Source organism: Electrophorus electricus, chromosome 1 (assembly GCF_041902795.1).
Source record: "Electrophorus electricus isolate QZ-2024a chromosome 1, ASM4190279v1, whole genome shotgun sequence".
In the NCBI taxonomy this organism is placed as follows: Eukaryota; Metazoa; Chordata; class Actinopteri; order Gymnotiformes; family Gymnotidae; genus Electrophorus; species Electrophorus electricus.
Genome location: NC_137497.1, coordinates 40,519,416 through 40,546,696, shown reverse-complemented (window position 1 = coordinate 40,546,696; position 27,281 = coordinate 40,519,416). Strand labels below are relative to the sequence as shown.

Here is a 27,281-nt window from a genome sequence, read left to right as displayed (position 1 = left end):
CTGTAGGCTGCACAGACTGCACGTTTTCTTGCGTTTGACCTGGTCTGGACCACTCCCAGCCCCCTCCCCCCACCACTCTCTGTCTCACAAAGAGATCTGACAGTTGCCTGCTGAGTTGCATCGTGTACGTCACAATGAGCAAAACCACAAAAGAGCAGGGACGTATGTACCAGCAGGGTGGGCGGGATGGTAGCTCTGTGCCTTCCTCGGCTGACGCGTGGTCTGCTCTCACCCACAGGACCTGGGGCGGTGTATGGCAGAGGGGCCTCGCTCAGCGCCTGCCTGTCGGGACTCGGCTTCTGGCTCGGCTTGTCCGTCTCCTTCCTCGTGAAGGTCTAAAACTCCACCGCCCCGGAAAGGAGTCTTTAATTACGAACCCATCACTGTGAGCAAAGCGAATTATGCATTAACCCAGGAGCCATCGCTACATCACATAATCACGCCCCGTCCCCCGTCTGGTCTCCGCTCCTTAGCCCTCATCCGCCCTCATCACGCCACTCCTCGTCCTCCCCAGCCACCGCCTCTCCCCCCCTTCTCGTCCAGAGGAGGTTCTCCTCTTTTGCAACGTACCTAGCTGTCAGGTGATGACAAAACGGCATCGATGCTACGAACGCAGACACACGCGAGGCTGCGGTGTGTGGTGGCTGGAAACGCGTCCTCCTCCTTCCTGTGTCCCGTGTCCGTGCGCGCAGGGCATGCTGTTTGATATGGTCTCGTGTTTGTGAACGCTGTAAAACGTTATGGTGTGTTGTAAGGAGGGTGATGATGACAACGGCGACGAAGATCCGGTAACTCTCTAATAAGCTGTCTGAGGCTGTTCACCAGCAGGCCAGCTGGCCTCCACCTCTCTACTTCCAGCCCAGCGATCGGAGCGTGCAGCGGTGCGTTCTGGCACGGCTGCCATGAATGATGTCAAAAACTCACCCTTCTTTCCTGTGCTAAGAATCAGCTGTGTGTGGGGAGGAGGTGCCAACGTCTTCTCCCCTCCTTTTGCATTCGCTGGAGGTCATGACCCCGGGCAAAGCATGTGACCCAAGTCCAGCCTTCCAGTCCTACTGTCTCCTTCCAGATGCATTACCAAGGTCGACACCCTTTCACCTCCAGTGTAAATATATATGCAGTAGAGACCATCCCGTACTTCCAGCGTCTGGCACACACACACAAAAAAAAGAGAAATGGAACACCCCTCCCCCTAAAAAAAAAAAAAAGACATTACCCATCTGCCTCTCTGTTTCAGTCTTTTTGGCTTGGAGGTAATGTTTCTGGTGTCTCCTGCCCTGAAGCAGTTGCTCACTCTTCCTTGTCGCTTGTTGATAGCATGTACTGGTTAGAGATGTTCCTGTTGTGATCTTCATCCAAGTTCAACCTCTCCTTCCTCCTCTCTAGCCCCTGCACTGTGTACATTTAATCTGCAAAACGTACTGCTAACTACTCTTTTGGTGTTAATAATGATGAAGACAATGATGACAATGTTAATAAGTATTCAAATAGATATGATGATGATAAATACATGTGAGAAAAAAAAACAAAACAGAGCCATGTGTGCGAAAATATTTTGTACTTTGCTCTGGTAAAACACATTCATTGAACAAAAAGTTGAGTTTTTAAAAGTGTTGTGCTCTATTTTGCCATGACAAGCTTTTTAAAAACGGAAGTGAATTGACAGAGTTAACTCACTCACAAAGGAAGAAGCAATCGATGAAATGTAACATAATTTTTTTAAGGCTCTGTACTGTATTGGGTGTACCGATATTTCATCCAGTCATTATGATGTTACCTTCGTAAACCTGTCTTGACGACATGACCAAAAACTCCCACGCCATTAGAAATCGTGAGCACCCCCTTACACCTGATCCCCCCTCCAAATTCCCACCTGTTTTGAGAGGGCACTAGATTAGTGGGAAATAGAGACGTAATTAGCTAACCGAGCGCTTCTCGCTTAGCAAAGGGACTGGCACTTTCTCTGTATCCCTCCATCTGGTGAGGGACAGGGCTCATAAATCAAGCTCAATCCAGACACTGACAGCATCCTTCTTCAAGGACAGCGGTGTCTCGGCGTGCCCAATCTCAGACCCCATGCGGACTAATTAGCCGCCGCTTAACAGCGCATGGCGGAGATGCTGCAGCCATGCACGGCGCGGCGCATCACTCGAAGCGTCAGCTGCTGCGCACGCACATGCCTGTGAGCAAACTCTCACACTGCCCCTGCACGAAAGCATGCGGGATAACCCAACCGTTCAGTCGCACCCCTTAGTGCTGTAAATAGCATGATACAACGCTGTCGCTGCCCAGTGTGTGTTGACTAATTTTATTTAAAACAGCAATAACCCCAAACTAAAACATGTTAGAAGTATTGCAAAATTGCAAAAACATGCAATTGGAATAATCTGTTAAGTGTACTGAACGGAATGCTATTAGTCTTCACTAATCCAGAAAGTGCTGTGAGTTTAAATGCCGTGATGTGCATGTGATGTGTGTGTTTTATCTTAAAGAGATAAGATAAAGATAGGATAAAGGCCCGAGATCTTGATGCGCTCTGTCACAAACCTGCACCTGAGATCTGACTGTACTGTTCAGTCTTGGACGATATCCAGGCCTGTATGTGTATATGTACCTGTGCAACTTTGAGTTCTCTCTATCTCTCTATTTCTCTCTCTCTCTCTCTCTCTCTCTCTCTCTCTGTACTTGTGTGTGTCCCCATCAATCTATTTATCTGTCTATCTTATCTTTCTGTCTTTGATGTACAAATCTGAATTATTGTATAGCCACAAAAAACACACACCCACACTTGCATGTACCCCAACTTTAAGACTGTGTCCAGAAAACCTTGTATGGGTTCGATATTTGAAGCACAAAAACAGACCCCCACGGTCACCAGTGCTAGTGTCCTGTATCACATTGTCTCTCTGTCCACATTCTCCTTCATCATCATACCATTCATATAAAGCTCATGCCAGACGTCTCTGTGCAGATTTTTTTTCCCCTCAAGAACAACTAAACAAAAAAAAGATAACAACTATGTCACGTCTCTCAGTGTGGGTAAAAAAAAGCATGTAAATGTTTGTTATGGGTGGAGTTTTAAAACATATAAATATATACATATGTGTGTGGGATGGAGAATTATAAAGATTGTTATTTTGATGGGTAAAGTGGGCATTGTAGTGCTACAAATTGAGAGTTACTAAACACTAAGGACAGATTTGATTTGACTTCCCCTGTGGAGATGAATAATGAGGGGGATGGTGAGAGGAATTCTCATGAGCTGGAGGTCTGGTTTGGAGTGGGGGGGGGGGGGGAGAGGTGCTGGACTCCCCCCAGTATGGATGTGTGTTAGGGGGCTGGCGCTAGGAACTAGCCCTGTCTGGCTGGGCATCTTGGGTGAGATGGGCCGACACTGACCAGACGATAAACCCCCCTGTGTACGAAGGCCGTGAACTGAAGGCAGTGGACGCCAGGTGGGCTGCATCGTTTAGAAAGGCAGATTGTGTGCTTGCTGGGCAGCGCACGTTGCCTTGTCCGGTTGCTAGTGTCGACACAAATTAAAAAGGCAGCCAATGGGAATGCACCACCCCACCCCCACCACAAGCTTAATCCAGCAATGAGTCAGTGAGCCTGTGGCATCAGTTCACACTTCCGGCCAGCAGGAGGCAGTGGCATGCACTGCTCTTTCATTAGCCATCTGGCTGTTCTTTGTAAATAGCAGATTCATTTGTTTCACTCTTTTGGTCCTGATTTATTTTCATATAGTACTAAGCAGAAACTATTAAAAACTTTGCATGTAAGCAGGAAAGCCACTGTGTATGATACGGTATCTTGCTAGTTGTGATATCACATTTTTTTTAAATTTACTTTTAATCAAGTCCTCACCATCTTGTATACCAGATACATGAGCTGGTGAAACAGCTGAGTGGATTATGTTTATTACATTTTTACCAAATTCCAGATCTTCAAAAAGTTCGAAGCAACAGTTCATATTTGTGAGACTGAATTGAATAATGCCTTAAATTTGGACTGTAATTGTTAAGAGAAGGACCATATTTAGGACATTAGGAGTAGAAGCTTTTAAACCCATCTAGGAAACAAAACCCAGTTAGGCTTAGTTTAAAATAGCTTTGTATGATATACTTATTGATTTCACCATAATATATGGACACTTTTTTGTTGTAATAATGTTGCATTTGTATGGTTTACATGGAATTACAGAGAACTATGTATTTACCTATTATTACATTTACTTATTTAATAATTTAATAATAATTTAATTTTTTTTTAAAGTGATTTACTTTTTGGAAAATGTCAGTGCCTATCGATACTGTGTATCTTGAGGTGTATCTTGAGGTCTTGTAGATTGGAAATATAACCTTAAAAAAGACAGAAAAAAGTAATGAGTACATTTGGAGACCAGATCGGAAAAGGCCCAGCTCATTAGTTCATAGCGTATTAGCCATAATCCATCATTCACAGTGGCCCAGGTTCAGAGTACTGGCACAGCACAGCGTTTTCTGCAGGAATCAGGTTATTTGTGGCAACACTGGGAAGATGATTCATTTAAAGTAGTCTCTGATTCGGACCGATGGAAAAATACATTAAGAATTTTCAAAGACATATAGATAGATAGATAGATAGATAGATAGATAGATAGATAGATAGATAGATAGATAGATAGATAGATAGATAGATACATAGATACATACATACATACATACATACTTACATATATACATACATACATACATACATACATACTTACATTCACAATGATTGTTGTCCAATTGTTGTAAATAAAACATGTGTTTTACTTTCTCTTCTTGAAAAATGGTGTTTGCTGGTCATGAGATGCTGCATCAAATCTTTCACTAATTACCCGAGTCCAGTGCACCTGAGTTTATGTGTACGTTTATTAAATGAGATTCCGCACCAGCAGAGGAGACACATCAGAGCCCCCTAGGTTCCACTTAAATCGGGGGAGCTCTCCTGCTGTGCGCAAGCAAGCGCCCGCTCCCAGCCTCTCTCCGAATGTCATGAGCGTGTGCTGCTCACCCGCTGAAATTTCCATCTAAGCTGTCACTCAAGCAGGGAAGCAGAGGCTGCGGCTGCACGCTTTGGCAGTGAGGTGTTTGTTTGGACTGCACGCTATGGCCGCCAGTATAGACGAGCTGGCAGCAGTGCCAGTAGCCACAGTGCGCTCTGACACCAGTAGCCACAGTGCGCTCTGACACCAGTAGCCACAGTGCGCTCTGACACCAGTAGCCACAGTGCGCTCTGACACCAGTAGCCACAGTGCGCTCTGACACCAGTAGCCACAGTGCGCTCTGACACTTGTGGGACTGGTATTTGCGGGTTAATTGGGATGAATCAGTCAGTTGGTCGAGCCCATCTCTCTCTCTCTCTGGCTCTCTCTGTCCCTCTCTCTCTTTCACTGTCTCTCTTTTTATCTCTCTTTCGCTCTTTCTCTCTCTTCCTCAGTCTGCTCTCTATGCCCTTCGCTCTTCTTCTCCTCCTCTCCTCTTAATCCTCTCCCCAAATCAGATACCTTGCCCTCAGCAACTCAGAACCTCCAGATCTCTATTGTAGTATCTCAATATTATCGATATGTGTGTGTGCGTGTGTGTGTGTGTGTGTGTGTGTGTGTGTGTGTGTGTGTGTGTCTGTGTGCGTACATGTATGCGTACGTGCGTGTGTGTGTGTGTTTGGGTTTGCATGTGAGTGTGACTGCATCTGTGTTTGTGTGTGAGTGTGTGTCATTTCTGGCCTTTTGATGATATGATTGTTTATAATCTGAGCCCTGACCCCTCCACACACACACTTAATGTTTACTCTGTCATCAGCAACACTGTCAAAGAAAAGATGGAAAATCAGAGCATTGTCTTCCACCATGACAAATTCTGTGCTGTGCTTTGATGTTTCTTTGGAGTCGTTTGTCTTAGGTTTTGTCTGTTTCTGTCACTTTTGGGTGTGTGTGTGTGAGTGTGTGCATTTCTTTTCCAAAATCCATAAAGCAGAGAAAAAAGTAAAGAAATTAAATGGAAGAGGAGAAAATAAAACTGAATTTTGTTTTTAACATAACTTGTCACTTGTGACTTTATTTTCTTGCACTCTCCCTCCCTCGTCCCTTGTTGTTAGCAGTAGACAGGAAGAGTTCTGGTTAAGAAAGATGACATTACCTCAGACATGCCTTCTGTGCTGTCTCCTTATGGGCAGTGTAGCATTTTTGAATGTCACGTACACAGAGTGTTGTCAGTTGAGAGGAGAGGGGGTGAGCCTTCCTAACACGTAGCTTGTGGCCTTCGCTACTGTGATGTGATGAAACTAACAAATGCTCTCCCTTGCACAAACACCACAAGGCTTAAGAAATAATGTTCTTAGGAAACCCAATGTAATGTAGTCTAATTGCATGTTTCACCTCTTTACTTCTTCAAAAACGAAGACTTGTATAACTTTTATAAAGCTTGAAAACATTTAGAACCTTTGCTCAACCTCAAGCTGTTTTCGTTTACCCTGAATTTAAGGTGAATTCCCTTTACCAGTAATTATTCTTGTTCACAAACTGCCCCGATCTAAACAGTCAGCTACTGAGACAGTGGTTTTGTTTGAGAGCATATCTGTGGTGTCTTGCACTGTGCACAGCTGGACTCCTTATCTCCCTGCTGAAGACGAGCCTCACTGTGGTAAAGATGCGATAGATCTGTGCCCAGTCCTACCGACTGCCCCGGCCTTAACTCTCAGACGTCGTTCTCTTCCATGACGGGCATCTGTCACACTGCCCCTGCTGTTACTTGCGATCATCAAACTGTCACTTCCTCTCCGTTACCTCAAGGCAACTCTGGTCAACTTGCCAAGCTATAGCCCTCACCCATGCCCGCAAGACAGCCAGGGGCCAGTCATGCGCCGCCTACACTGATTCTAACTTAGCCCCGGGGTCCAACTTTTGATTACAGTCTGCTCTGACCTCATTGTGCTTTTCTCACCTATTCTGATATGCATTAATTTAGACACTATTAGGTTGCCATAGTGAGATGTTGTAAAATTCAAAGCCCACACATAGGCATCTGATCTCATCCCCTGCAGCGATGCCGGAGCACAGCTGCTTTGTTAAGGGTGCAGTCTTTTCATCTGCTCCACTGCCACACGAGAGTCTCTCTTATTTACCTCAACTTCTTACTCATAGTGGTGCTCCCACCTTTCAAGACAGGGAAGACAACCCGAAGAAACATGCCTGCACAGGAGACCACGGTGCAGAGTTCGGGGGCAGCTTTTTAAATTCCTGAACCTTGCATCACGTGGTCTGATTATTATTATCTTCCTTATAATTGATGTAGGTCACATTAGCTGCCTTATATCCTTCCACATGCTCTTTGGGTAAACTGAGAATAAAAAATTCCATTCTGTGTTGATTCCTATCTAACGTTATAGCAGTTAATATGATTATTAAAGAATTTCTACATGAAATGCTTGATGGGGATACATACATTATAACTGCTCCTATTTGTTGAAAACAGGTAATGCCTTAGTAAAACTAAATGCACATAATTGATCTTTGCACATTTTCAGTGCAAAGTTGCTTGTAAAAGGGTTAACTGCACCCTGAATGCCAAGAATGCCATTTCTCACAATTCTTGTCTTCTCAAACTAATGTTTGTGCAAAAATCAAACTTTCACAACTCTCTCCCATAAGGATTTTATTCCTGCCAGCGAATGGAGAAGACCCCAGGTAGCTTTTGGCCCAAATATCCTCTGTCTTGTGCTCTCGGGTCTGTCATCCATCTGTCATAAATCTGTTTGTCAACTATCCACGTTAAGCTTCCTTCTGGTGTGCTGGCCAATCAGCTGCAGGCACCCAGCCTCCAGATGATCAAATATGACCTGTTTGAGAAGAAAGCTGGATGCCTCTCCTCTACTGGTCTGATTAAACATACATGCTTCAATCTGCTCACTTTAAGTGGATTTTCATCTACATTGAGGCCGAAAAATTAAGGAATAATATAAGCTGTAGCCAAAGCATTAGGTGTGTTAAATTCAAACTGTGTGCTATATAAAGAAGCAAAAACATGGCGGTGAGCTTAGCAACAGCAAATAAGTCAGTATTGCACTGAAATGGATGAGTCAGACTACTATAAAGAGAAGAATGCAGTCACTGCAAGATTACTGATCTAGGAGTTATTATAGATCAGTGTGCAAGATGCAAAACATGCCAAGAAGCAATTTTCTCTCTTTTACTAAAATATACATTACACAGGATGAATTTTAATGGGTCCGATGATTTGGCTCCAATTTCATCCAAAATATTTGTCCTAATTGTAAATAAAACACTAGGGTTTGCTTTCACCAGAAAAGCTTTCTGTTTTCTGAATGTTGTTTGGTCTCTAGAGCAGTTACGAAGCCTTCTCTCATCCTGTTCACCTGTACTCTTCCTGTAGCCTAGGCCTCCAAGTCGATGGCTCCTTTCTCTTCTGAGTCATTGTTATAGGAGCTTAAAACCACATCAGTCTGGCCATGAATACAAGGAAACCAGAGTCTACATATTCTTCACACCTGAAACCAGAAATAGCAGCATATATTACATATATTGGACTTGGTAATGTGTGGTTAGAATTCAACACCAGGGTTCATAAAGCTTTGTCTGAAGGCCTAGAACTCCAAGCACACAGAGCCAAGAGCACAGTGATGGTCTTTCATAAGGGCTGTGCGTGGCATAGCTCTGCTGTTCATTTCCACTGACGGAGTGAATCGTTTTCAGACATGGCTGAATGAGCCCTAAGTGAAGCAGTCAGGGCCGTTTCTAATGAGATCGCCTTTGAGTGAAAGTGCACTCGCACTTGTTCTCCTACAGGACGTCTCACCATACCAAGAACTCCCTGAAACACAAGAGAGCACGAGGACACCTGCAAACAGCCGTATACACACGCAATCGTGACCAGCGAAGCATCGCAGCTCATATTCAGACCGTGATCTGCCAAAAAACTTCCCTCCTCTACGTTAATATGATGAAAAGCCATCACATGACCTATAGCGTGTCAGTGGAGGAAGACTAGTTTAGCGGCAGGACACATGGGAGGATCCGAATGCCATTGAACACTGTGCCTGTGTTTCAAACTGTTCAGCAAATATGCAGCGATCTCTAAGCCTTGTTAAAAAATGGTTTTTGTTTGGTCTCTAAGCATTCTGGTCGGTGTAAGGCCCATCTAAAAGGCCTTTACTCTCTCTGGTGTCAGTGAGGGTGGAGAGGAGGAAGCCTGTAGCATCTCCAGCCCAGCAGATGGTGGAGGGAGGAGGGAGGAGAGTGCATCGCACTGCCCTGTACAGAGAAAGCGCAGGGTAGAAATTACACGGAGCCTTGGTCAAAAGACACAAGATCAGGGGAAAAGGCAGAGCTTGTCCTATCAGAGTAGCGCTTATCCTATCACACCAGAGCTTGTCCAATCAGAGCAGAGCTTATCCTATCAAAGCAGAGCTTGTCCTATCAGAGCAAAGCAGCTGGGTCTGGCTGGGGGAGGACAACATTTCTCTGGTGATTTCCACGCTATAACTATCGCCATAATTGCAGAGTAGTGCTTACGCGGATGCATGAGAGGGTGAACTGAATCCAGCTAATTGTCCTGGGTAAGAAATGGTGTGAAAATGGCCTTATCTTAGCTATAGGGTGGGTGTCCATCTTTGCTCTTGGTGATGTACCATTCAAAAGAGTTTAGTTTTAACACCAGCCTACCTCATCTGATCATGCTAATCTTGAAGTCCTCAAGAGAGTTTAAACACTAGATTATGTTTGGAACTAATGTGAAGATGGAATCTACAGGAGGAGGTCTGCTTAAGAAATATTGCTGTAGCTCAGTTGCAGATTACAACAATTTGGGTCATGTTTATTTGTGAGTGCATGATTTTACTGCAAAGAGCTCAACATCTTGCAAGTCACCAAAGAGCAGCCTCAAGCAAAGTCAGTTAACATGAATTACTGCAATATGTGGAGGGTTACCACAAAGGAAGCTTCAGAATTAAACCTCAACTTGTTCTTAGTTTATCATTTTCAGTCACTCCAGGGCAGCTCACAGAAATAATTCAGCTTCACCTGAGAAATTGAAAAACCAAAAAAAACCTTACAAACACCATGAATGGAGCAAACCCAGAAACAGTAGGTTACTCTAGAACAGAGGACCCTACCATAGTGAGCAAAACATTTGGAATCATTTACCTACTAATGGGGCTTAACCTATATATAGTTATCAAATGCTACATTGCTATGGTAGTGGTAATATCTAGTCTCCAAGTTGTCTAAGGGTTGAGTACACACATTATAATCCTCTCAACCAACATAATTCTGAGCCCATTACTGACAGAAGCCATGTATCCGCTCCCCTGATTAGTGGTTCCCAACGTCACCAGATCCCAATGCCACCAGATCCCAGGGCCACCACAACTCACAATTGGGAATAACAAATCAGAGATCATAGTCCATGATGGTGTGTCCATTTGTCCATGATAATCCATACATGCTCTTCCAGGCTGTATTCTTCCACCATATAGAACAACCACTGATATGAAACATAGAATCTAGGATCATGAAAACACTGGAATCCTGGAATCCAGCATTATGAAAGCCAGAAGGCCACTGACATCCACAGGAGGGGAGGTTACCTGGGAGGAAGAGAAGGTAGTTTTAAGGAAAGACAAATATGGGGAGACAGGCAACTGAACCCAGGTGTTAGCAGATGTTAACTGAATTATAAATAGACCTTGTGGCAGCAGGGTAGTGACCAAGCTTTGTCGAAGACACGGAGAGACACCTCAGGTGAACCACTGGGTAATTAAAATCGGTTGCACCTGCATCTTGTTGATAGTAACCTATTTAGACTTTGACTTCTCCATCAGTAGACAGGGACTTTCCTCACAGAGCTTTGCTGCAGATTAAAATGAGAGCTCTGTCTCCACTCCTGCATCCTTATTCTCTCCTGTGCCGTGATAATAAGGACTTCATTTTTTGGTCTGATTTAAAGGTCCTGCGTCAAGAGCCAAACCAGATGACCATATTGGAACGGGTCTCTGCTGCTTGTCCACCTGGAGCTTTTGATGCTGTATGGCCCTTTGTAACCTGGCATGCGCTGCCTCTCATGTCTGCTCACTCCTAATAAACTCATTCACACATTGCTGGGTTCACCTGAGCAAGGGAATAAAGGGGACTGGAAACCTAGCATGCACAAAAATGGGGTCAAACCAGTGGATGAACTAACTAGACAGATCAATTCATATTCAGCCCATTGAATATATTTGCTCCAGTCATTTTGGGACCTGCTACAGTACAAACATAGGTGCCTATCTGATCTCTTGGTTACCATATTTGGTAGCCAGAGATTGAGCTTACATAGATGTTTAGGAGAGAACAGAAGGTTTTGCAGATGTGTGAAGTGATCTTTGTGCCTCTGTCAGAAGGCCTCTAACCAGTGATGCCACTTTTTAAAATTCTACTTTCATGGCTGAGTTCTTCATTTTGCACATTGTAATTCCTTTCTGTGTTGCTGACCATATGAAAGAAAAAGGCCCATGGATAGAAATAGAACACCGTGCCAGTGTGTTGGGACAATAAAGCTCCCACAGCCAGGACGGATGCTACAACCACTACTACAAACAGGACTGAAGGATCTGGATTCTGAAAGCTTTGGAGGCAAATAGAGAAAGGGCTGTGAAGGCAGATGTCACAGCTTCGTTCCAGTTCAGAGTTTTGCAGTTTCAAAGGCATGGCAATGGTACTGAAGTCTCTAATAAAACGTTTGCAGAAATTCAAAATAAAAGCTGTCGTTGTTTTTAATGGTTGCGGTCTCGTTCACCACTGCGGATTGTTTCCAAGGAGAGTTTGGAGTGCCTGTCTGACATGCTGGATATGCTTGGTCATAGTAGGATAAATCAGAGTATTATCTCATATATGCGATGAGCCAGTTCTGAATCATGCCTCTCAATACCTCATTCACAAAAGCTTGGAAAACAGAGGGGATACTAGAGGATGCTAGGGGATGCTGCATAGCAAGGTACTCTTAGTGCCCGCTAGTGGTCACAAAACCTGTTGTCCGTTTGTCACGCTCATGGATGCAGATAAGTTGAAAAGATGTACCCTGGATAAGTTTTGTTAAAAAAAGAAGGAGGGCATCTCAGAGCTGCTCAAGCAGCCTGGGACTAGAGCTAGGGCTATATTTAATGGTTACAGCATTTAGCGCACAGTAATCCATACATGGTCTTAGGCCACAGTATTTTCTCCATAAAAAATCTGCTGCAGCAGGAGAGGCAGACGGTTTTATAGATCCTAGTTTAAGCACCTCATCGATGGGCCTTTCCAGGACGTTGATTTCTGGTACAGAGAGAGGATAAATTCTACTCTTAGGGGGAGATGTGCCCAATCAAAGATCGATAACGCAGTCCTATATTCTGACAGTATTTGCTCCATTTTACAATTTCTCCAGCCTACCAAGAAATACCTGGATCATGTTGACTAAGCCAAGGAAACCCCACAACCTAGGGGTGTTCAGGGAGTCACTAGCTAGAAACACAATGTTTTCCTTATAAAACAGACAGTTGCCCTTTTCTGACACTGTGTCAGTTTATTGATGAAAACCCATGCAGAGACCACCTGACAGTACTACACACCTGGGTCTACCGAAGCCACCTGCTCTGATCCTGATAGTACCACACATCTGAATCTACCCAAGCCATGAGCTCTGATCCTGATAGCACCTAGGCTTGGACTATGAAGGATTTTGCAGTGGAGGGTCTCCACACTTGATACATTTGGTGTGTAATTCAGTCTAGGCTTAAAATGAGTCCAGAAACATAACTGTTACTGCTTTCCTTAGCTATCAATCACTTTACAAATATTTTCTTTAAACATTGCTATAGTTTTCCATGGAATAAACATGGAATTGCTATAGTATTCATCACTTTGGGTGAGTAGGTCTCAGCAGTAAAAGGTCCTGATGGGGCGCATCTAATGTTGAACTAATACATTATAAAATGCAAGTGCTTGGCCCTGATTTACAGAGGCCAGGTGATGCTGCTGTTCGCTGCCATGCAGGACTTGTACTGCTGTGAGGTAAGAAATCAAAATCATTCTAAAATGAAGCTGAGGTTTAAAAACAAGCTGCAGGCCAGCAGTTACTATCTTCCATGAACAAGTCCTAGGCCCCAGCCACCTCTGCACCCACGCAAACAAACACGGTATATGCAAATGAACAAGACATATGCAAATGAGACACAGACACACATCAACACATGGGTATAAACAGACTAACGAAAGAACTCATGAATACATGTGTGTGTTTTCCAGGAAAGCTGGGTCAATAACATTTTTGAACACTTATGAGTTTTAGGGTTCATATTTACATTAGGAGAAGGAATGCAGAGCACAGAATAATAAAAACACATCCAACATTGTTTTGGAATTGCTGGTATTATGGTCTATATGGATCATACATTTAAAGAGAATAAGTCTCTCAACAGTGATACACAATATACTCAATGTATCGCTTTATACAAATGAAAACAATTAGCATGAAAGCCTGCACACTTCAGGATATGCAGACTTAAGAAAAAAAGGATACATCTTAAAATATTGTGACAACCACTTTTGTTAAACATTACTTCACTGTACATTATCTTTTTATTAACTGGATTTGGAATTTCAAATGCTACAAGACATAATAAATTATATAAACCACCTTTGGATGTTTGATACACAATGAAGCATGGAGCCAAACCTCATTTATTTCTCCCAACATGTATTTATGGGAGTATATTCACACACACACACACACACACACACACACACACACACACACACACACACACACAGCAGAGGATTAGGTACCGAGACAATAACCTTACACAAATTTTTGTTTATAAATCATAGCAACAACAGGATACCATAGGGAGATCTATAGTTAGAGTAAAATGATTAAGTGTGAGAAGGAAATATACTATAAAGATTTTATGACACCTTCCTGAAAAGGGATAGCATGCAACACAATCAGCAGTGTACCGTTGCTGCCGTGGTCTTACATTGCAATAAACACATTAAATAAATGACAGTTAATTTCAGTTTAGACATTTAGAATTGCTATTTTTGGTTATTTGGCAATTTCTGAGTTGACAAGATAATCAATCCTCAGTGTTTTAAAGATTTTAATAATTTTGATAGGATTAGGTATAATGTTAAATTGTTAGATGTTCTGTCCTTATTGATTTTGTTTTCTGTTGCGGTATGACTGACATAATGTCATGAAATAGCCTGAAACAATGAATGTATAAACTATGTATTTTGAAAGCCATTTAGGATATTTCTCTCACTCAGATTCACACTAACAGTCACATCTCTCTCTGCCTAACACTCACATTTACACTAACACTCACATTTGCACTAACACCATATTTTCTGCCTAACACTCACATTTACACTAACACTATCTCTCTCTGCCTAACACTCACATTTACACTAACACCATTTCTCTCTGCCTAACACTCACATTTACACTAGCACCATCTCTCTCTGCCTAACGCTCACATTTACACTAACACTCACATTTACACTAACACCATCTCTCTCTGCCTAACACTCACATTCACATTAATCTCCTTTTACTTTTGTTTTTCATGTAATATCCTATCAGGAACAGCAATGTCACTATCCAATTGGCCACCTATTGTTCTTTTTGCTACAGAGTTCTTTTTGCTACTTTAAACTACTAACATGAGAGCAGGTGAAGGATGATTCTATTGACCAAAATCTTCCCTGGTACTACAGACCTATTATCTTTCACAATGAGCAATCTGTGGTTTGCGTGACTAATCTCCACTGAATCATCCTGACTAGCCTGTTTGTGTGGGTTAAGATCAAGATAGGGCATTATTCCCCCAGTACCCAATATGCCTGGTGTACATCTTTACAGCCAAAGCAAAATATAATCAGGTGGACATTCGCAAACACACAGTCCTTCTGTATGCAAGCACACAATACAAAGTCCTCGTGTGTGCACAGTTGGCCCACGTTAATGTTTCTCCTCATTCGGGAGTCCAATAAAGCCTGCATGTGGAATCTGTGTCCTGTCTGTTAATCTATGCAGGAAGTGCAGAGACCTTAATTAAGCAGAGCCAGGCCACACCAGCATGCGAAAACACAAACAGTGCAGCTGTTTCCTGTTCTAACGCTAGGGTTTTTTTTTCAGAAGGCATTGATCTCAGCTGGTTTGGGGAATGGGCTTTTCACAGTCTCGTCAGGGCTCTCCCTGGGTCTCTGGTGGTTTCGGGCACAGATCCCCGCCTTCAACTTACTCTGGACACCCCGTGCCATGTTGCCCAGTGCCCGGCGAACGGCGGCTGAGGACAGGTAGAAGATGAGCGGGTCCAGGCAGGCATTGAAGGTGCTGAGCAGCAATGCCTGGTCCCTCCAGCCAGGGCTCTTGCCCATCACATAGCCCACCACATGCGAGAGGTTGTAGGGCCCGAAACAGATGGCAAACACCAGCAGCGTTCCCACGGCCAGCCCTATTGCCCGCATCCGGCGCCGGCGCCCGATGTTGGGCAGGCGGGAGAGGACGCGCACGAAGCCCGCATAGCAGAAGCAGCAGATGAGGAGTGGGATGCAGAAGAGCACGACGCACAGCTCCAGCCGCACAGGAAGCAGGATGTGCAGCTGAGCCTCAGAGAACTCCTCGTAGCACACGTTCCTCGGCGGCGAGATGATCCCGGCCGGGTCGTAGTAGGGCATGATGTAAACGATGCTGAGGTGGAGGAAGGACAGCATCCAGAGGAAGATGCTGGCAACCACGGCGTAGATGGGCCGGCGCCACAGCGAGTGGCGGATCGGATAGGCCACTCCCAAGTAGCGTTCCACACTCACAGCCGTCAGGAAAAAGGTGCTGTTGTAGATGGTCATGTAGAAGACGAATCCGAACAGCGGACACAGGAAATAGGGCATATCCCAAATCATGCCGTTGGCCACCTCCTGCATCTTAAATGGCAAGAAGACCAAGAAGAGCAGGTCAGAGATGGTGAGGTTGAGGAGGAGGATGTCGATGGGTGCGGGCTTTTTCCACACCTTACGGCCAAACGTGTAAAAGGCCAGAACGTTGGAGGGGAAGCCAGTAATGAACGTGATGGCGTATACGGAGAGGCAGAGAGAGGGCTCACACTCTTGCATTGTGCTGCTTTTCCTGTGCAGTCAGCTGCAGAAAACTCTTCATCTTACCTTGGCTGAAAAGCATGAAAAGGAGAAAAATTATCCTACCCTGTCAAATACTACTGTTTTGAGATTTAAAGTTGAATGTACATGTAAAGTTGAAGAATAGTTATTAAAAACAATTCATTGTTTCCCGCAATGGAATGCCATTGATGCTGCGTAAGATATTTTGAAGTTCATTATCATTTAAAACAAAGTTTGTGCCGTTTTGCCATTTCCGTCTCAGTTCTGATAAATGTGGGTGCGTTTCTAGTTATAACCCGTGTGGATTGTGGAAAGCTGCCAAATATGTTTGTAGTACTGCTGTAAAAGTCTCTCAGTAGTAAAGCAAACTGCCAGGACCCTGAATCCCTGGTGGATGAATGTAGTGGTTTCATATCATCCTTGGTATTCTTTACTGTATTACAGAACCGCAGTTGGCTGATGCAGCAACACGTTCTACTGCTCACCAAGCATCATCTTTTCAAATTAGAGAAGAGACGCATGTCTACAGATCATTGTGGCTTTGCCAGGGAAACCAAGCTGCAAATGGGGACAGAAAAGACTGAAATCTAACTGTAGAAATGGTACTCAGATTCTAAACACTAATTTGCAAATCTAATAAATCTTCTTTTGTAAGCAACTGACAAAAAATAAATAAATAAATACATGTATAGGCAATCCTAAAGTTGTAAAAGGCTTAATTCAAATTCTTTTTTATCTTAAGGCTTATAATTTATATATATATATATATATATATATATATATACACACACTCACACACACACACACACACACACACACACACACACACCTGAATGATACAGAGAGAGTTCTTGGACCTTTTTTATCCATGTGAATATCCATGACAATGGTGAAGTAGTTAGTTGAATGAGCCTCATAAAAAAGATTTTAGTTTTAGTACTGACTAGCTGACTTTGGTAATAATAACATATTTTCCATATCAGCAGGTTATACTCATTCTAAAATCTGGACAGTAACCACATATTGCCTATGTCTAGAAAACTGTGTGTAGCCTATAATACACTGATAGTTTTGGTCCTTAAATATGGTACATAATTAATCACTTAATGCATAACCAATAACTTAAAAGGTTCCCTTTCCATGGTAACACAGACATTGTCATGGACATAAACATACCATATACATTTAATACATAAAATTAACATAACATTCACTCCTCTGTAAGATAGTGTAAACTGAGCATCTTGACTGACATGTAATACAGAGCAATCTGCTGCATCCTGTTTGCAATCTTACTTAAAAATCCATTTTGCAGAATTGTCTCCATGTCCCCAAATAATTATTAAGGTAAAGGCCAATCCAGAAAACAACACATCGTAGCATCTGTTTCCTGTCTTACCTTCTCTAATGTCTGCACCACAGCTGTGTTACATCTTGAATGGAACCAGTATAACAATGAATTGCACTTTCATAGTGGATTATAAGACAAGAGCATTACTCAGCTTTTCCCATTTTTAAAAACTATGACAGTACTGACCGTAGGAGGCCTTCATTCCAGCAAGAGGAGAACGTCACCAAGTTGCGCAAGCAAAAAAAAAAAAAAAAAGGTAAAGATTTCTGTAATATAGAAACTCCTTGAATTCTGTGATTATCGAATGTTTTAGTCTTGTGAGGAACTACAGCTGACATTAGAAGCAGTGCTTATCTACCAATATCCCATCCCACTCCAGCTGGAGATCGCAGATCTCTGTGAGCCCTTGTTGACACTGCTTCTGTTCATTGAAGGTGAGGCTCTATCTGCTGCTTTCCACGCCTCACTGTTTACTCTCACTGCCCAATATGCAGCATGGATAATGGAAAATTAATACACCTGAGCCAGATACTCGCCCAGATTCCCTACAAACGATTTCCGTGAAAACCATTGCCAGTGTGTTCTTGCGTTTGAAGGGAGTAACTGAGTCAAAGGCGGAGGGGTTGAAATGAGTGCAGATCAGTAGTCTCAAGAAGTCCCAGTCTTATCTGCATTTATATATCTTCAGCTGTGTAGGAGTCTTTGCTTAGTAAAATTCAAGGGAGGGGAAGAAGGGTGTGTGTGTGTGTGTGTGTGTGTGTGTGTGTGTGTGTGTGTGTGTGTGTGTGTGTGTGTGTGTGTGTGTGTGTGTGTGTGTGTGTGTGTAATCAGACTGTTCTTCTCTGGTGCACCTCTCACACTCAGTATAAAGGCAGTACCCTTTCAAAACCAACCACATGACCCATGAGCCGGGTGTATTTCCCAGCACTTCCTTCTGCCCATGTTTGCTAAAGTGGGACTAGTGAGCTGATAAATCAGTTCAGCATTCTCTGCCACAGTCCAGGCTGCAGGGCTATGATTTATTCAGTAGCTCATGCTGGAAAACCCCAATCTCAACCATATAAGGGCTGTCAGAAATGCAGGTATTTCACAATGTTGTACAGCACACATACTAACACTCTTAGAATTTTAAAGGTTTCCTTAGGGATTTCTGCATTTGGGTGGACTGGAAAAAGGGGTTGAGGTTTCAAATGGATTCTTATTATTTATTTTTTTGTTATTTATTTTGTGTGTACTATAAAACATTTGAGATGACAAAAATATTTATTTAGCATATCTGTAATTAGAAAATAAAATCAATATGAGCGCAAATTCATAAAACATTTTTGATTGTTAGAAATGGCAGCAAACCTGCAGCTCCCAAAAGTGAACATCTAAACAAAACATTATTTTCCAAATCTTAAGCTAGATTGCTATCAGCTAATAATAACTGGCACTACCTTTAGACATCTCATCTTAGCAGGAAGCGTTCTTCAAAGAAAATATTTGTGTGCTAATCCTGTCTTTGGCTCGCCTTCACCCATCTTGTGAAGGGGTTTGTGGAAGGCCATTGTCTGAATGTCACGTGTCGTGCCCACACCCACGCCCTTTTCCACACTCAACGTCGGCGCACTAATCACTGGCACCTGCAGCTAATCATGGACTGACTACTAGCCCCACAATGTTCTGTTCAATGTTCTGGCCTTTTCTCAGATCAGACAACGTCTCGTTCTGCCTGCTGTTTAGATAATCATGTTTTTCCCCCGCTTATGACTTCTCTTCGGTCTGTGGGTTCTGTGTTTTTTTCAATTACGCTACATTGCACATGAATCCTGCAGCTCATTACACTACCCAGTGATATAAGTACTTGAGTACTTCCCAGACAGAAAGCACCAATATTAAGAGTTAAAGAAAAAAAGCTGCACTTGGATCAGATGACATGCATTACACAGAGCAATGCAATGCATAATCCTCGTCATAACTTTCCAAATTCTCCATTATTAGTAGAACGCTGCCACATCCACACTGGCAGGAAGCGTTAGATTAAAGCAGCATGGACAGAGACTGTGAGTCTTAATACCAGCTATAATCCTAAAGACGTGGCAATAAATAACAATCAAGATGATAACAGATTATAAAAGATTATATTTGTGAGGTGTCCCTTGGACAGGTTTAGGCTTTTTGCTTGTTTTGATCTGCTTAACTGAGATGCAGCCATTACAGCTGCCACATAAACTGTCCCCAGTTGAAGTGAGGAGGATTCAATTTAGATCCAACACACAAAAATCCTCCACTCCTTGTCACGTCCCTGGCAGAGCACCTCAAGAACACCTGGATGTCCTCACCGACAGATCCAATACATCACTCTGACAAACAACTGTATTTACCTGCTCCAAGACAGCTACCGCATTCCCAGTACCAAGCAGAATGTGGTTTCATGTGTGCGGAGCTGCTTGGCCCTGTGGCACTTAGCTATGTCATAATGAAACATTTCGAAAGGCTGGACCTCCAGTACATCAGAGACTGCTGCCAGGCCTGCCTGAATATGCTTCTCTTAGGTAGAGTGCAGAGCATGCACACAGATCCATAGAGGATGCAATCTCCACTGTTCTCTACTTAGCCCTAACGCGCTTGAAGAATATAGGTAGTTATACGAGAATGGTGCATGGCAACTTCAGTTTGGCATTCAATGCAGTCATCCCCATTAAACTGGCTTTGTAGTTTTGGTTTTAATACCGCAGTCTGTAATTGGAGTTTGGATTATCATTCAAAGTGCTCTCAGTTAGTCATGATCAATGACCACATTTCATCTCCACTCTTTTTTCATTTTGGAGGCCCCCAGGGCTACTTCAGCAAAACAAAACAAATGCCAGTAATAGATTTCAGGAGGCAAGTGAGAACAGCACACACCCCCATGCAAATTAGAAAAGCAGTCAGACAGCACTCATATAGTGTACAATGTATTTATTTGGCTCATGGATAAAATACAGACGTTTTGGCTCCTAGGCCTTCATTCACGTGCTTAGTATACAAGTCATGTCTAACTGTTTTTCTAATTTGATTCTGACCTAGTGTTTAGTGTTTGATCTTCTGCTGTCATTATTATTGCCTCTGTGCTGACAGAGGTTCTTCATCAGCTGTGCAAGCATAGTGCTTTAATCCCTAGATTCTTCTTCAGAGACACACACTTATGTATACATTCATAAAATAAAAATATTCAGACATTATATTTTATATTCAGGCAACGTTCAGAGAGAGCCAACACAGAGCCGGCGGGAGATCACTGAAAAGCAAAAAGACACCGGAAAGCAGAAAACCGTAGCGAAACTGCTTCCTAGTGGCACCTTTGTTTTGTTTTGTTTTGTTTTGTTAAACATATAAATAGGATTAAAGTAGGAGCTGTGTATCCATGCATGTCCCTTGTCCTTCCTCTTCCCCTGACCCAGGGTAGTTTCACAAATACATGTGTACATTAAAGGCTCCCAGCTCCTACCTGGCCTTTATTCACAAGCAGGTCACTGATGATGTAGGCCAGTAAAGGTTAATACAGTGATCGCAGGGTACAGGACTCCAGTACAGTCAGCCATGTGACTTTGCAGTACAACGTTCACAGTGTCAGGGGTGGTGGATGACCACTTATTACTGGCAATAAAATGTATTTCCGCCCATTAGGTACAGCAATAAAGTAGGTGTACCTAATAAAGTCACTCAGGGCACATCAGTGGGGAAGAGATAGAGCAAGTGAAAAATGTCAGCTCTCTGAGAGCCAACCGAGAGAGGAGACAGGAGCTGACAGGGTCTGAGAGGGCCTCATAAATTTAGACGAAAGAATAACTGAGAACATGTCGGCCAATCACATTGTAGATTGACATAGGATTTGCAAGATATTTGACTAGGGGGCCATGCTGAAGGGTTGTGACTAAGAGCTTTGACCATAGCTTTGACTGATGATTTGGTTATAGAGCCACAACCTAAAGGAGCATCAGAATGTCACTCCACCACATCAGTCATTTCAATGAGGAGAGACACATTTATAAGATCCACAGGACAGTCAAGGACAACAGCCCCACCAGTAATGGAAGCTCGGTGTTTCTGCCTTCAGGCAGATCCCAAATGAAAACTACTGCATGCTGGGATGGGTGATGGAACAGGTCAAAGTGGCCAGTGTCCAAGGCCTTTGACCTCCAGGGCCCTAGGAACCTGTGGACAAGCTATTGCAAGTAAAAAAAAATATAGACAGAGATGTAACTTGAATATTCCCCAATAACTGCAGGCATGGTTTAAAATATTTCAAGAAATGTTATCAAGTTACCATTTCTCACAAAAACGCTTTACTGTTTGTAAGTGAAAGTGGCATAAATGTGTCTGTAGCAGAGTACATTCTTGTGACCTGAGCTTTTACCAGCAGTCACATGATTGAGTTTCAGAACTATTCTAGTAGGTGTGGATTGTGTGGTTTTGCACTTTATAAATACATGTTGCACTCCTGTGAATCAGACATTCAAAAACGGTATGTCACTGTGCAATCTTTTACTGTACATAAGAGTAACTTACGACTTTAAGTTATCCTGAGTTTATTTTGAAGGTAAATCGGGTTTGGTAAATTGTTTGTTTGTTTGTTTGTTTGTTTGTTTGTTAAATGCTGATTCTTGGTTTTCATGTCACAGGAGAAAGGAAAGTTTTTAAATTGCTTGATTTCTATTGTATATGTGCAATGCAGTTTCCAAGTTTAAATTTTCCAATTTTGTAGCATTTTTAATTTGTAGTGTCTCAGGTTTTGTAGGTTTTCTCAGCCACTGTAAATTTGTCTATACTAGTCATACACACCTAGACATCAGAAATGTGACACAAAATAGAATGAGTACAAAAGCAGATTCCTAGTTTACAAAAGCTAGTTTTATTCAAGCACTCACCCTCAAGACTAAGGGTATAAACATGTATCAAAACACATTTAAGACAGCAAATTCTATCCAGAGATGACTTTCCTTATATTTTAATTGTTTTGAGAATAAATAATTAAAAATATAAAATGAAAATTATTTTAAATAAATTGTTGTGATTAAAATTATCTATATTAATATGTTTTATATGTATTTCTGAGCCTTTTGACAAACAGTACGACATGCTGCAACGTGCAAAATACAGGGAACTAGCACACCGGTCATATTCTAATATCTTATAATAAATCATTAGATTATAATGTTAATATTACATTAATCTTGTTTCTGGCTGACCTTAAATAAAATACTTCAAATGAACTGCAATGCACTCATTTATTTGTATGTTACTAGCAAGTAAAAGTAGTGATACACACAAAAAAGGGAAATGAGTCACTATTAGTAGCTCATTTCATTTCCTCGATGAGTTTGCTCTTGAATAAACCATCATTCAAACCTGCAGTTGTTCAAACAACACCAATGTGCAGAACTCTGCTAAAGCAAACAATTAATGTGAAACCAATGTTCACAATTAAATTTAGTAAACCTAATGTATTGTTTCTCTTCCCCCAGTGTATATATACCCACATGAAGTATGTTGCTGCTGTTGGAGTCAGAGTCTGTGGTTTCCACAGTGCAGTGTGAGCTGTGAACTGTTGCAATCAGTTTGCCTTCTGTTCCTCAATTTGAGCCTTCTGATCTTGACATTTAATCTCAAAGGCTATTCATGCAGTAAGAATCCATTTGCGTAGAATGATTTCTATGCAGAATTATACACGTTTAAATATGTATACCTCATTTAGCACGCATAATACAAAGCAGCGCAGATATTTCATAAATACATCTTGGATTTTTTCAGTACAATAAGCTGTAGTAAAGGATCATATAAAACGGATAAGGAATAAATAAAACTGAATACACATTCAGTCTAAAAGTTGTTGAACAGAGTGAGAACTAAATGCAGGAAAATACTTCTGTAATAATGCCTTGGTGAAACTGATAGTGAGGTTTTTGCACACTGTGGTGTGTATGGCTATGAAATTCAAGTCCCAGCAGAGTTCTTTAAGAGTAAGGCACCATATCCCTTCCATCTGGCATTAAGGTTAAACAGTGGCACAGACGGTAAGATGCAAGCAAGCGCCATGTTCTACTGTTCCATGGGCTCTTTATCAGAAATTCACAGGTACAGCGTAATAGTTGTACCTCCACCAACAATAAGCATTGGATTGATCTCAATGAATGAATGGTGCTCAGACACCGAAAGGTGGAAGGGCAAAGCTAGACTGGTCTTTACTGTCCTGCCAACAGCTGTGGAATTGATCCTCACACTGCCAGAGACAATCACGTAGATCGGAGATCTACACCTGTTTGCAGTCCTGTACTCTGATAGCTGTGGAGTCTAGCGGGAACTGTCATTGGAGCTCTGTGTGCTCTCCTCGGTAGTCATGCAGGTTAACTGGGGAAAGTTGCGAGCTCTCTGGCAGCAGGACAGGTTCGTCCTTTTGACAAGTCCTCGTATGAAGTGGTTGAATGTCCCCCGGAGTGCTGCAGAGGAGAAATAGAAGATGAAGGGGTCCAAGCAGGCGTTGAAGGTGCTGGTGAGCAGTGCGTACACTCTCCAGCTGGGACTGTACCAGCCAATGAAACCCACTATATGGGACACATTGTAGGGCATGAAACAGATGATGAAGACTAGGAGGGTAAACACAGAGAGCCCAATGGCCCTGAAACGCTTCTTGGAACTAATGTTGGGCAGCCGGGAGAGGATGAGGATGAAGTTGATGTAGCAGAAGCAGCAGATCATAAAAGGGATTAAGAAAAGCACTAAGAACAGCTCCAAACGCACAGGCAGAAGGATTGTTAACTGTTCATCACTGAAGTCTTCATAGCAGGTATTCCGCTTGGACGGGTCAAGGACGGTGCTGTTGGTGTGGTCATAGTACTGCATAAAGTAGACAATACTGCAGTGCGCCATGGAAACCACACAGAAGATAACACTTGCTATCACTGCATTCCGGGGGTGCCTCTTGAGTTTGTACTTGATGGGGAAGGCCACTCCCATGTAACGCTCCACACTGACGGCTGTTAGGAGGAAGGTGCTGTTGTATATGCTGGTGTAGAAGATAAATCCGGAAAGAGGGCAGAGGAAGTAGCTTATTGTCCATTTCATGTCGGCCGCCTCTTTCATGCGGAAGGGGAGGAAGAAGAGAAAGATGAGGTCGGAGATGGTGAGGCTGAGGAGGAGCACGTCGATGGGGGTGGCGTTCATCCTCACCTTTCGAATGAAGGTGTAGAGAGCCAACAGGTTGGCAGGGAGGCCAGTGATCAGTGTAATACTGTACACCGCCAGGACCAGGTCTCTGAGGCTTGGTGTCCACAGCATGGTTCCTTTTTAGCTCAGTGGTTATCTGTAAAAACAAATCTTTTGTTAGGAAGTCGTACCCCTGACAGTTTCATTTCACAATTGGAATATTATGCTGATGTGTGACCAATGTTGGTTGACTACTTTTAAAATTCAAATTCTTATTTATAGGTCTATTAAAAGCAGCTTGCTCTGTTACAGTATTATATTTGTGCTAAATAATGTGTTCTAAATTTTGTATTACTTCCACTAAACACCCTACAACTAAAAGCCAATATTAACTGAGAAATTGTCTTTTTAGTGGCATGGTATAGTGGTGACAAAGTCTGTCATAACAAACTGACTGCCTCCACACCCCATTCAGATGACATTGGGCAACAAAATTTGAACTTTTACTCTTTATGCTGAAATTGGAACGGTTTTTAGATTTTTTTTCTATCATGTATGTTTTTTAAGTTTCAGAGCAGTTACAGACACTCCAGCTGGTGAGAGAAAAATGCTCGTGTACTAAATGACAGCAAATTAGTCGCACTCAGGCAGTGAAAATACACACACGAGTCAACATGAATTACCAAGTGCTGTTGGTGATTTATATAGTCACATTTGTATTTAAACAAAAACCCTTTAATCCCTCCATTAGGCACAAAGATTTCCCATTCAGAATTCCACTTGGTTCATGGCCTGTCTTTGGGTAAACCATAGCCTGTCTGCCTTTGGGCATTTTGATCAAGCAGGCATTAAAGCACACACACGCTTGCTGATCTCATGAGAAGGAAATGGCATAATGTAAATTTTTGAAGTATTGGATTTTTTGCGCTAAATATAACCCACAAATATCTGAAAAATGTTTCCATTAAAGAGGGAATTCACTACGTTACATGATACAAATATTAAAGGAAGCGCTTCAGGGCTTCTGGATTGACTAATAATCTTAAATCACTTAATAGTAAAATTAAAATATTTTTCAGAAAAGTCTCTGCAAGATACTGAATTACATTAAGAGCTTTTACAATCTGCTGGGTCTGGACTCTCACTCATCACTCTTATAACTATATACTTTTCATATTACTTTGAATATTAATAAATAATACAGGGTAGTTACTGTGTAATAAACATTAAGTTGAATAACTAAATGAGCTTGGAACATTCGGTTCTAAGACATATATCATCATCATATATCATTTCAAATCCTAATATAACTCTTACCTTTGTAAGTGTGTGTGGTAACCTTGTGACCAACATATTCAAAGAGGCATGTAGCGCTTTATATAGCAGCACTGCAGTGACGAACGGCGATGACACATGCAAGACAGAAACCCACTTCCTGTTATATGCCCTGATGCATCATGTTATATTTTTTCCTCATCAATTTTACTCAATATTAAGCAAATGTAGAGTTAGATTCATGGACTCGAGTACATTTAGAAACCTCAAATGTATTACAGGGTACTCTATAATTATTGTAAATTACTTTTAATACACATGATATGTATTAATACACATAATATGTATTTTTAATACATGAATGTTGTATATGAGGTTATGTGGAAAAAATACCTGCTGTCCATATCAAACCACTAAGTGAACACAAACCTAAGGAAAAAGCACATTATTTTTTGGGAAATGCACATATACAGTGTGCAGATGCCACTTGAAATGGTCAATGTTTCATTATGTTTTTTAAGTAATTTATTTATTTCTTTTTTGCAATCAATGATCATTTTGTTGAAACCTTCAGTATTGTGCTATCAGCAAAAAAAAAGTCAGCAATTTTTTGTAGTGAAACTCCTGGTTGTATTATATGGTGCAACATTGAAATGTTTAACTCTTGTGTAATTTTTGGTCCTATTTAGCCCAATACCAGCTACCCTTATTGAACAGGTCATTTTCACTACCCTTTTTATCTCGGATGCATTGTTAAATAACTTTTATCTCTAATATTACAAGGGCTTGTTTCTTAGCCAGCTGACCTAGATCCAGCATTTATTTATTTATTTTTGGTAGCATGAATTTTAGTTTTGTTTAGCATGACAGTACAATAGATCTAATCCACCTTTTCTCTGGCTGCCAGTCCTTCACATTTTTAATCCTTTTCACTAGCTTAGCACTGTGTTGGAGGCCTGGTTCTGCACATAGGCTTCTGGAATGCATGATTTCATTCATTCTACAAGGATACAACCGCAATTCAGATCAGCCTTTTGTAGTGAAATTCAGTCAGTGAAACCCTATTCATTATATATACCTTCAAATCCTGCCCCTGATTCAGTGTAGATAGGACTGAGGAAGTCATCAGTAGGACTCTTCCCCTGCACCCAGGTATGTATATGCTAGGTGAAGCCAAAGGATAACTTCGAACCACCCTGTCTGCTGCCAGATGGTAAACATAGTGGTAGGGAGATGATGGCTGAGAAAGGTCAACTATAGGTCAGCTTGTGGTTATCCAAGGAACCCTGGTGACACGCCTCAGTGGCATGTTCT

At 42.1% G+C, this 27,281-nt stretch overlaps 3 protein-coding genes across 5 annotated transcripts in view; 1 reads left to right on the top strand and 2 right to left on the bottom strand.

The window, feature by feature from the left end:
• iglon5 (IgLON family member 5) overlaps positions 1 to 16,822 on the top strand; it is a 97,042-nt gene extending 80,220 nt beyond the window's left edge. Inside the window, exon 9 of one of the 3 annotated variants that reach the window (XM_081719935.1) lies at positions 16,619 to 16,822. In XM_081719935.1, coding sequence (XP_081576061.1) covers positions 16,619 to 16,758 — 140 coding nt within the window. In that variant the 3' untranslated portion in view covers positions 16,759 to 16,822. Of the gene's footprint in view, positions 1 to 238; positions 6,067 to 16,618 lie in introns of those variants that run through there. The other 2 variants (XM_081719938.1, XM_035526337.2) reach the window with 2 other exon arrangements.
• LOC113588463 (free fatty acid receptor 2) lies at positions 13,141 to 16,220 on the bottom strand. Its single transcript, XM_081695404.1, has one exon. The coding sequence runs from the start codon at positions 16,169 to 16,171 to the stop codon at positions 15,194 to 15,196; it is 978 nt and encodes a 325-aa protein (XP_081551530.1). The 5' UTR covers positions 16,172 to 16,220; the 3' UTR covers positions 13,141 to 15,193.
• Positions 16,823 to 22,378: 5,556 nt separating the features above from the next.
• Positions 22,379 to 26,045, bottom strand: si:ch73-90p23.1 (free fatty acid receptor 2). The gene is made up of 2 exons (XM_027027646.3): positions 26,010 to 26,045; positions 22,379 to 24,849 (listed from the first exon to the last, which is right to left on the bottom strand). Exon 2 carries the CDS (start codon positions 24,822 to 24,824, stop codon positions 23,841 to 23,843), a length of 984 nt encoding a protein of 327 aa, XP_026883447.1. The 5' UTR covers positions 24,825 to 24,849; positions 26,010 to 26,045; the 3' UTR covers positions 22,379 to 23,840.
• Positions 26,046 to 27,281: the final 1,236 nt, after the last annotated feature.